The sequence below is a fragment of the Momordica charantia genome, assembly GCF_013281855.1.
Source record: "Momordica charantia cultivar OHB3-1 chromosome 4 unlocalized genomic scaffold, Mcharantia_2.0 BLBB01000004.1, whole genome shotgun sequence".
In the NCBI taxonomy this organism is placed as follows: Eukaryota; Viridiplantae; Streptophyta; class Magnoliopsida; order Cucurbitales; family Cucurbitaceae; genus Momordica; species Momordica charantia.
This window is the reverse complement of record NW_028275162.1, coordinates 20,788,020-20,800,134: the sequence shown is the minus strand read 5'-3', so window position 1 is coordinate 20,800,134 and position 12,115 is coordinate 20,788,020. Positions and strand designations below refer to the sequence as shown.

General features: G+C 33.6%; 1 protein-coding gene across 1 annotated transcript; it reads left to right on the top strand.

The window, feature by feature from the left end:
• Positions 1-6,154: 6,154 nt before the first annotated feature.
• LOC111015673 (putative RNA-dependent RNA polymerase 1) lies at positions 6,155-12,041 on the top strand. The gene is made up of 5 exons (XM_022290770.2): positions 6,155-6,300; positions 6,652-7,192; positions 8,039-9,897; positions 10,136-10,286; positions 10,975-12,041. Exons 2-5 carry the CDS (start codon positions 6,680-6,682, stop codon positions 11,785-11,787), a joined length of 3,336 nt encoding a protein of 1,111 aa, XP_022146462.1. The 5' UTR covers positions 6,155-6,300; positions 6,652-6,679; the 3' UTR covers positions 11,788-12,041.
• Positions 12,042-12,115: the final 74 nt, after the last annotated feature.

Genomic DNA, 12,115 nt, shown 5'->3' with positions numbered 1-12,115 from the left:
TTATTCATCTGCTTCTCACGTTCCGTGAATAGCCGGGACATTGAGGAATATCCAGAAAAGCATTTAGAAGGGCAATTTAGGCTTACCCAAATTTGATATTTCTAAAAACCCAACCTTTTTACATCTTCCATTAGAAAGCCATATTTGAGCTTAATTTCTCGATTCTTCTTGTTTTACACCCCATATTTAAACCTAAGGCTTCTTTCTCATTCATTATCCTTGCTATTTCTACCATTGTCAAGATAAATGTAACATCATTGCATGTTATCACAATCGTTCTTTCAAGTTATTATGCAAGTTGTGTACTGCTAAAAAAAACTGATGAAAAGAAAAAAAAAATAAGAAAAGTGGTGTTGCCAGGAAAAGAAACACTCCGTTCAGTAATAAAGAGAAGACATTTGGAGAAATATTTTTCACGAAGCAATTAACTGATGCTACTTTTCCAAAGTCGAATGTACTCGAAGATAAGGGTAGATGATTTAAGCGAATAGTAGTACATTGTGTTCATTGTCTTTTGTGATTATCATGCAACTTATCAACTTTGTTATATTGACTTTGAGCCTTTAAATTTAAATTTCCTTTCATCTCACCCTTACCTAAGCCTCATTACAACCATTATCAAAGTTCCTTTGATTTTTACATTCAATGCATCATTAAATGGGGAGATTTAATTCATTTGCAAGCCTGTGGTAATAACATGCTTTTTTTTAGTGTAAAAACACCCTAAAAATGCTTTGAGAGATTTGAGTGAAAATCTGTGAAGGTGTTAAGTCTTTTGCATTTGATTTCAATGAGTTAATGAGATGCTTGAGTTTTTTAAAATTATATCCTACCATTGCTTATCCTCGTGTTTGTCATTTTGATTCATCTCATAGATGTGTGATTGACTTTACTTGTATTATTAGTTATTGAGAAAGATGAAATGAGATTAGAAAGAAGATTTAGTATGTTGAGTTAAGATATATAATTGAGAATAATCATGATTTAGGTGGGGCAGAATTTGATAAGATGAGATTTACACCTTTTACTTTTCTCTATTATGCATGAGATCATTGGATATAATGTAGTTATGTTTGGGGTATTTGATAGCACACTTTCTGAGCTACATTTCATGAGATTTATATTGAAATTATTTGTTAGTTTTAGTTTCTTCATGACAAATTTAAGCACATAAGATGTATTTTGCAGGAATAAAGTATCGAGAGAAACGAGACATATTTGGATCAAAATGAGAGCAAAATCGGAATCAAAGAGACCAAGATGGAAAACAACAAGATTTGAAGCCAAAAACTCGAGGAGATAGCGCCACGGCGCTGGCCTAGAACATCGCAGCACTCCAAAGTTTAAATTTCGCATTTTGTGAATAGTGTAGCATCATGGCGATTTTTTTTATAAAAATAGGGTTTTGTAGCCGCCTAGAAGGAGGAGTTTGGGAGAGGTTCTTTGGAAATTTGCCTTTTTGGCCAATTTGGAGGGCAAGGAAACATAGTCTTTGTCTAAAGAAATGCCTAAAGGGCAGATGTATAGAATGTTTCAACGAGATGGTGCATTTTAACTCTCTCAAAATAGAATCTATTCCAAACATATATATCATGTCTTACTTCGACTGAGTACAAATATCTAAATTTTATATTTTTAGATACTTTTTAGACATATTGCCAATAGTGGCCAAAATTTTGTATCCATTTTTTCATTATATTATGCATGGATCAGATATATCATGACAAATTCTTTAGAGAAAACTGTGTCTTCTACAATGGAATCTGATAAGTGAGATTCCGAGTAAGTGTTTACATAATCTTCTTCTGTCCAAAGAAATGATTCATCGAAATAATGAGTCACCATTGATATCGACATATTTGAGATCGACAAATGTTATATGGAGTTCCTCTATTCAATACTTTTCCTTCTTGTTGTTGTTGTATATCTCTTTCGTACACATCTTCTCTTTGTTTATCGAGCCTATAGTGAGTTACACACAGAGTTCAAAAAGGTCAAATCTTTGATGATTCCATCATACATGATTGAGTTGCGAAAACTTTTGGATAGGTATCCCACATCTAAACTGAATTTTTTCTGGTTAAAGAATCTTTTTCTAGTTGCTCGGGAACAATTAGGAGATTCTCTAGAAGAAATATGAGGTTTTGCTTCTAGTGGCAACATGCTATGGGGTGGCGCTCCCGCTTATGGGGTCAAATCAATACGCTAGAAGAAGAAAGATTGAAATATCAATCTCATCGATCTCATAAGTATCATACCAAATCCCATTAATCGAATCGCTTTTTCAAGAAATACAAGACATCTAAGTCATACAAGTAAAGAGATATATTCATTGATAAGGAAAAGAAAAATGTGAACGGTGATTGGATTGATGATAAAAATCCGCATAGTGGCAGATCCAAGAATTTATGTGGAGGGCACAAATGCATAAAAACCTAATGGAAAAAATATCAAGTTTAAACCATAACGTGGGTATGTGTATCAATTTGCACCTTACAATTATATAATGTTATAATTTTTCACCTTAAACTTTAAAATGTATCACAAAATTTACGCGGATAATTCAATCCTTAGAATATTATTAGGTCCATAAAATACCACGACTTTTAGTGTTCTATAATTAACCTCTGAATATTGAGTGCGGTAGTTTACAATTGAAGAAGCAAAATGATTTGTGCAATGTTGGCTTTCCTCCCTTATTAAGTCTTTTTAGAATCAATTCCCATCTTCCGCACATGTCGTTAGTTAATTTTTCCCATTTTTTTAATACTAAAATATGTCTAATTCTTTTTTTAAAAAAAAAGGTTTAGGAATTCAGGGTGTGTTTAGAATGATTCTCGCATAACCAAAATCACTTTTGCATTACTCATGTTTCGCAAATTAAAAAATTGATTTTAAAAATTCTTTAAATTATTTTAAATTGATTTTTAAGATATCATACTGATTTTGTAAAATGAATTATACTTAAATCTCTTTTTTTTTAAATCACTCTCACAGACACATCCTTGGACTTTTTCCTTTTAATTTAAAAATTCATGAGATTTTCATAATGAACTAAAAAAAATGTGCTGGGAAACAAACGAATCTGTTTGAATCAGCTGGGCGGTCAAGTTCTACTTCACTTTCAGTTATAAATGGTGGGCCCCACTCGATGAGAAGAAATTTTGGTCATCTTTCAAAAGGAAAACTTTTTCTGATGATTGGGCACGGTAATTTCCATCTTTGCCCTCCAGTCAATCTCCTTTTTCTTCCTTGGAGCTCACTCATTGCAATATTTTACCTTTTTATTTTTATTCTTTTTTATTCCTATTATTCCCCCTTCCCTTCCAACTTCCAAACACCTTCTTAATTGGAAACTTATGGCTTCTCTTTTAAAATTTTATATATGTGTAAAATAACCTATTTCATAATCACATTTAAAACTTTAAAATTCCAAATACTTTTTTTCATAGTTTTTTCAACCCTACTTTGATCTAATTTCAAGTGAATAGTTCGTCTCTTACTCATGATTATTTAAGTTTAGATCAATTTACAAACTCAAGTAATCTATATGAGTTTAATGCTTGACAAATCAATTTAATCAAACTAATATCTGAACACGCTTTTATATTTATATATGGGAGTTGATAGAAAATATCTCATACATAAATTAAGTATTAAATTTTTTTCACTAAGATGTTTTTAGAACGGACTAAAGATTCCCTATTTTAAAGTTTTTCCATTTAATTTCAAAGACATCTCTCATACTCGTTCTCAATAATTAAATGGTGAAAATTTCCCCACAAACTTAATCTCTACAACTATCTAGATAAGAAGTCACACATTCATCCCTCACTGATGTAAGGAAAATTTTTGTTGCGATAATAAATTGAGTTGCAGAGTATAGATGGAAAAACAATTCCATACCGTCCGTAACCGACTCGTCGTATTAACATCCTAATCTCATAATATGATAATCCATATATTTCAACCAAAAATCGTCATATTCAATTGGTATACATTGCTAACATTAGAAAACAAAATAACTTGAAATGTTGACTAATTGATTCATCAACAACTTTCTCTGTTACTATTTGTGTGCGCATTTGATTATTTTAGTTTTATTTTGAATTCATGACCTATCTATACTAATTATTGTTGATCTCAATTCATATCGGTTATAAATTTGACTTTTAAACTCTAAGCTTTCAAAAATTTCAATTAAGTCACTTAGACTTTCTATAATACTTAAATTTAAGTGGTGTGGTGTGACCATTAGCTAAATAAAAAATAATAGACCAAAGAACATTCTAGAATTTTCAATTAAAAAATAGAAAATGAAAAATAAAAATAAGAACAATCGAGAATGACGCGTCAAAGCTGGAGGAAAACCGTTAATAGGTATCAAAAATAAGATACGCAGCCGCAGCGAATCTTTCCTCGTCAAACTGAAAGAAGTAGACCAAAAGGAAAAATTTTCCAAGTTTTGTCCCTTTTCAAGTCTGGAACTATGGAATCAGAAATATGCATTTAAAATAGATGTCTTCTTTTCTTTTCTTTTTTTTTTTAATATTATCTTTGAATTTCTTTTATATTTTTTATATTTATACAAACTGCCACCAGTGATATTTGGTGTTAACAAAATTGATTCAATTAAAATTTATTGGTTCTGGAGTGGTTTATTTTGAATCCAAATATCTAAAAGGAAAACAAATTCAAAGATTTTTGGGTTTATATTTCTTATTTCAAAAATTTAAAACTTATTTTATTTTTAGTATTATATTTTTAAAAACTAAGCTTATAAATACTATTCTTCCTTGTTTTAAAAACAAAAACGTTTTTAAAATCTAAGACAAAGTTTTAAAAATCACAAAAAGTATTTTTTTTTCTTTTAAATTTAGTGTTGTTGCTATTAAAAATTGTCTAAAATGTCAAATGTGTTTATAAGGGTTAAAGATGGACATATTAATTAACTAGGCAAAGGAGGGTAGGAATTAGGGGTGTTCATGGTTCGATTCGATTTGAGGGTCGAAACCGAAACTAATTTTAAAAAAATCAGAACCAAGCCGAACCGAAGTACATGGCTAAACTGAATAAATCGATTCGGTTTCTTAGGCGGTTTTGCTCATGAAAATTGAAACCGAATCGATTTTTTCAATTATGCTTTTCTGTTTAATCAAATCGAACCGCTAAACCGCCCAACCAAAAATTCGGTTCGCTTTTTCGATTTTATGGTTCCTTTGGTTTCGTTGTGTACCCCTAGTAGGAACAAGGACAAATCCAATTGGATTGAATTCTTGTGAAGAATTTTTTTTCTATTTATTTATCTTTTTAGAAATTTTCTAATCGAACATTAATTCTCCGTGGAGAATATTTATTTAAATGGTTAAATCTGCCCTGGGAATCTCTACTAAAAGGTAAAATTGTTAAATTTCTTAGAGATGTTTCATAATTCATAAAACAACAAATTCTAAAATTTCAATTTCAATTCATATTATGAATACAAATAAGTTCAGAACGTAAATGTGGTATAAAATTCAAAGAGAAATATTTAGATGCCAAAACAATCATAGTTCAACACGGTAATTGATATGTATCTCTAATCGAGAAGTTATGAATTCGATCTTCTACTCCCATTTACTGTACTTAAAAAATACAAATATTTAGATTTAAGATTTAAAAATTATATATAATAATAATAATAAAAAGTAAATGATACAGGATGAGAACATATTCTTTGTCCCCTATTAGATTACGGGAAAAAACTTGATCACCACTCCAAAGAAAAACATAATTAAAAAAACAGAGAAAGAAAAATTGATGACATGGAATATATGGAAAGCCCTTTCTAAAGGGTCCACACACAACGGAGAGTAATTGGTGACTTTAAAAGTTTAGAAATGATGATTAGGAGAGTTTCTATGTAAGTCTTTTTTTTCTTTCTTAGAGTCCTTATGTAAGTTTCTAACCACATTTCCATGTGTGATGTGTTGACGATATTCAACCAAAACCTAAGTACATTATTTTTCCATCTCTAAACGTGTGGGGCCACTCTACGATCTCCCCATCTGGACCCCATTTAAGAAGATTTATAATGTAATAAATAATAGATTAGTGAAGGAAAGAATATAGTTAGTTAAAAAGGTGATGATGCTCTTGACTTTACTATAAACTTTTTTCAGTCTCCTTCCCTATAAATTGCATCTCTTTGCTTCCTAACTTTCCCCCACAGCTTTCATAATCTCATTTCAGTTTACATATATTGCTCTCTTTGCTTCCTTTTTGTTTGCTTTTGGTATTACATTGCTCCCAAGTTTACAGGTACATCAACTCTCTCTCTAGCTATTCCACACCATACTAATTAATATGTGTATTTATTATTTTCATGAAGAAGTTAATTTTTTGTATCTCTCTTTATTTGGACATGATGTGAAGAATAATAAGTTGTTAATGTTAACTACAAATGTACAATATGATTGGTAAATGTTAGGTATTTTTTTATTTATTAATACAAGAAGAAGGATTAATAAATTTCCACTTAAATAACTATTGGATATACAGATTAAAAATCCATTTAATACACAATTTTCTAAAATGAATGGTAAAAGTATCAGTGTATAGATTTTGATCAACATCGAGGAAACACTGATAATGATCAACAAAAAAATGCAGTTGAAAGTTACAAATTTCTGCAGACGCCATGGGGAAGACGATCGAGATTTACGGATTCCGGCGGGACGTCACCGCGGAGGAAGTGAAGGAATTCCTGGAGAATCACACGGGAGACGGAACCGTATCGGCGGTGAGGATCGCGGAATTCAGAGACGAAAATTCCCGGTTCACATTCGCGACGGTCCAGTTCTCGAGCGAGTTGGCGGCGGGGCACGTGGTGTCTCAGGCGGCTGCGGAGGAGCGGCTCTGGTACGGCAGCTCGTACCTGAAGGCCAGGGAAGCGGATCGGCAGAACAGGCGCGGCGGCGTGGGCGTGGAGAGAATGGAGAATTTGACGCTTCACTTGGGGAGCCAGATTTCGAAGGAGAAATTGAGCGTGATTTGGAAAGGGGAAAATTGTAGCGTGGAATTTGGGAGTGGAGTGAGAAAATTGTTTGTGTACGTGAATTTGGAGTACAAGATGGAGGTGTGGTTCGAGAGTATTTTGAGAGTTCAGCTTCGTTGCCCACCCGACGGAGCTTCCAAGTTTCTTCTCATTCAGGTTCGTTCTTTATTTATGATTATGATTCTACACTTTTTCAAGCAAAACTTGACTTTTTAGTCTTTGTTTTTTGTTCTTTTACTTGCTTACCATTGATCAACAAGAAGCTCAAATAATGATATAAATACTTGATTTGATATACTGGATATCATGTATGATTGATATATCTAGTGTAAAATTGGAACAATTAAAAATCATTTTTCCATATTTGCAAAAGTTATTGTTATATTTATAAATATAGCAAATATTTTATCCATTAGTTATATATTTTCTATAATTTAAGATAAACTAAACATAGATAACGCGAACATATCTCAACGGTAATTGACTGACCAGACATAGGTACCTTAACCTTGAGCTATGCTCAACTTTAATAATTAATAATTAGATGTTACTATTTTAAAAAATTTCTAAACTTCTTTTAGAAAATGCTTCCTTTAAAAATTTGGCTAGAATAAAAAGAATATTTTTTATGAAGTATATTAAAAATAATAAACTGCAATCCATTTTTTTTAGGCAATAAATTGCAACCAATTAAGGGTAAAGACTAAGCATTTACATCAATTTTTTTTAATAATTATTTAACAAAAACCAATTATAAATACATTTGTGCTCATATTCACATCTTTTACATTAAATAGCTGATACTTAATAGATGATATGTTGAATCTTAAGATTAAAATTATATTTAGATTTAGGTTAAACTACGAATTTTGTTCCTAAACTGGCATTTGATTTACTTCTAAGTTTAATTTTAAATTTAATTTTGTGATTTTAGCCTAAAATGGACACTTTCTTCTTTTATATTTATATCGATTTGGTTCGAATTGTTTGTTCGTTCGGCAGTTGCAGCGCGCTCCACGGATTTTCAAGAAAAGCTCGTCTTCTTCTTCTTCATCTTCATCTTCATCTTCTTCTCGATTCTATTTCAAGGAATCTCAATCTAGTGGTTCCCGTTGGATTAGGGATGTCGATTTCACTCCATCTTCTTGCATTGGACAATCATTTGCTCTGTGCTTGGAGCTTTCTCCCGGAGATCAGCTTCCTTCTTTCTTCAAAACATTGGTTGGATACGAAGAAATTTATGGCCCCTTCAATTTGGAGACAGGTTCTTCTTTCTCTTCCACTTCAAATCTGGTTCCTATTGTTACTCCACCCCAAGGCTTTGATTTCTCTTTTAAGATTTTGTTCAAAATCAATGCGCTGGTTCAACACGGTTATCTTCCTGGACCATTACTGGACGATGAATTCTTCCGACTGGTCGATCCCAGTCGGTTTCGTCCTGAATACATCGAACGTGCCCTAGAAAAACTATTTAATTTGAAGGAATGTTTCTACGAACCCCAAAAATGGCTCAAGCAGCAATATCTGTCATACTACAACTCTAAGCAGCTTCCATGGAAGCCTGATATCTCTTTGGATGATGGCCTGGTCTATGTGCACAGGGTTCAAATCACACCTTCTAAGGTCTACTTCCGTGGTCCGGAGGCGAATCTTTCCAACCGGGTAGTACGTCAGTACTCTGATGATATTGATAATTTTATTAGGGTATCTTTTGTTGATGAGGAGTTGGATAAAATCCGTTCCATAGATCTGTCGCCGCGTACATCTACTGCAAATGGTGAAAGAACTAGAGTTTATGATAGAATATTATCTACTTTAAGGAATGGTATCGTCATTGGTGACAAGAAATTCGAGTTTCTTGCTTTCTCGGCAAGTCAACTACGGGAAAATTCTGTTTGGATGTTTGCTTCGAGGGAGGGGCTTAGTGCAGCAGATATTAGAGAGTGGATGGGTGATTTTCGTCAGATAAGAAATGTGGCCAAATATGCTGCTCGACTTGGACAATCTTTTGGCTCATCTAGAAAAACTTTGTGTGTTGAAGAACATGAAATTGAAGTCATTACTGATGTAGAAGTTGAAACAAATAACGTCACATATTGTTTCTCTGACGGCATAGGAAAAATATCTGAAACATTGGCTGAGAAGGTTGCTGAAAGATGTGGCTTGATCAATCATACACCATCTGCCTTCCAGATCCGATATGCTGGATACAAAGGCGTTGTTGCTATTGATCCAACATCGGAAAAGAAATTGTCACTAAGAAAGAGTATGTTGAAGTATAAGTCACTTGACACCCAACTAGATGTTTTAGCATGGAGCAAGTATCTGCCCTGTTTTCTTAATCGTCAGGTGATCAACCTTTTGTCCACCCTCGGAATTAAGGACCGTGTTTTTGAGAAGAAACAAAAGGAGGCTATATATCAACTGAATTGTATTTTAAAAGACCCATCAAGGGCATTAGAGGTTTTGGAGTTGATGTCCCCAGGGGAGATGACCAGCGTTCTGAAGGAAATGCTTTTGTATTACAAACCAAACAAAGAGCCTTTTCTTAATATGATGCTACGAACATTTCGGGCAGATAAATTGTTAGACTTGAGGACCAAATCAAGGATATTTGTTCCCAAGGGAAGGACCATGATGGGCTGCCTAGATGAAACCGGGACTCTAAAATATGGTCAGGTGTTTGTGCAATGCTCTGTCCCTGGTAGATCAAGTGAAAGCAATTTCATTCCTGAGGGAAAAGTAGTCGTCGCTAAAAACCCCTGTTTACACCCAGGGGACATGCGTGTACTCAATGCTGTTGATGTGAAAGCTTTGCATCATATGGTGGATTGTGTTGTTTTTCCGCAGAAAGGACAGAGGTAAGCAAGCTTATTGTGTATATGCAGTTGTTCATGTATTCAACACATTTTGCATGTCCATATGTATTGAAAAACTACTTTGGAAATCTTTTACAAAATCATAAGAAATATTCTCACTATGGTTTTGTAGCTTTGGTTTAGTAGCTATGCTGATTAATTATTAGAAATTTATTTTTGGATAGCAATTTTTTATGACTTTTTGCAGTCCTTACCTAATATTTCCTATATGTCATGTTAGACCTCATCCAAATGAATGTTCTGGGAGTGATTTGGATGGTGATTTGTACTTTGTTTGCTGGGATCCGGAGCTGAATTGTATTCGACCCGTTAAACCTATGAGCTACAAGCCTGCACCAACTATCCAGTTGGATCATGATGTCACAATTGAGGTATGGTTTTTGGAAGTATTTACTTCTATTGCAAACACATTATCACGTGTTTGTTCTCTGTCTTTTGGTTCACTTAAAGACACTTGTTCTTTGTTGCTAGAATTCATGTTACATGCATTATCTCATATCTCCTATGAAATGAAATTGTTTCTTATCAGGAAAAATAAAAAGTCATGTTACGTCCATAACTGCATATTAAGAATACTTTTCTTTGCTCCATGCGTGGCATGTGGTCTAAACATGATTATCTTTCCATGTAGTTTTTCCTGGTTCAAATGCAATTTGTTTGTCTCGCTCTATGTACTGAGCTTTATGTGAAAGTAATTGTGTTTTTTGCCACGAGGTGGGGTGGGAGAAAGGAAAGTTTGACATTTTTTCTAGATATTGGCTCAAATATGCCTGTATATTAGTAGATATTGTACTTTCATATGTATTTGGCTCATGATCCTCTCAATTGCAATTTTTTTTTTAAAAAGAACATATTTCTTTTTAATACCCAACTCCACGTGGAGAACGTTTGCCTCATAGTCAGGATTAGTGGCAAAGTTTCAGTGGTATTCTTCAGAAGTATCATTTAAAATATTTTGTGAGTCTATAAATGATGTTATTATTTTATATAAATAAGATATATTGTACCAGATTTTAAAGTTGATAACAGTTTGAATTATATACTATCATTTTGATACAGGAAGTGCAAGAATATATGGCCAACTACATGGTCAATGACGGTCTTGGAGCCATTGCAAATGCACACACTGTCTTTGCAGATAGGGAACCTAGGAAGGCAATGAGTGCTAAATGTATCAAACTCGCAAAACTGTTCTCAATTGCCGTTGACTTCCCGAAGACTGGTGTACCAGCAAACTTACCACCCTTTCTTCGTGTCCACGAGTTTCCAGATTTCATGGAGAAGCTCGATAGACCCGCCTACGAATCAAAGGGTGTCATCGGGAAGCTTTTTCGCAGTGTGAAAGATGTTTCTTTCAACACCAACACCATTGAAACCTACACTAGGGAAGTTGCTGCTAAATGCTATGATCCAGACATGGAAATAGATGGGTTTGAAAAGTATTTGAATGAAGCTTTTGATTTCAAAACCAGATATGATTACAAGTTGGGGAACCTGATGGATTATTATGGTATTAGGACTGAACCAGAATTAGTCAGCGGAAATATCTTAAGAGTGGGAAAGTCTTTCGATAAAAGGACCGACATGGAACAAATTAGCCATGCCATGAGGTCACTTAGAAAGGAAGCCAGGGCTTGGTTCAACGAGAAGGGAAGCAAGCCTAGATGTGACGATGATGACAACGGGGACGAGGACGAGGAATTCGCAAAAGCATCAGCGTGGTATCATGTCACATATCATCAAAGCTATTGGGGTCGCTATAACGAAGGCATGGAAAGAGATCACTTTCTGAGTTTCCCATGGTGTGTTTCTGATAAGCTAATTCAGATTAAAAAGAAGAAGATTTGCCAGGAAAATTCTTCTCCAATTTAATCCTTGACACACAAATTGGGCAAGCTGAGTTTATACTAATTATGCGCTCTAATTTTCTCCAAATTTTAGAACTGCGATATAATATGTATGCATAAGTGTTGGTTTATATTATGTTGGTCTTGTAATTTTATGAAGTATTTTATTAGGGTTTGTAATGCCTAAGGTGATTGGGATGAAATGTTTCCTTGAGTTCTAAGGTGATTGTGATTTGTATGATCCTATTTAAGAAATAAATTTAGAGCTTTCTGTTTGAATTTTCATGGTTCGACAACCCTCTGAAGTCTAAACTGATCAGGCTATTTTTTTATTTTTTTTTTCAATTCCGTTG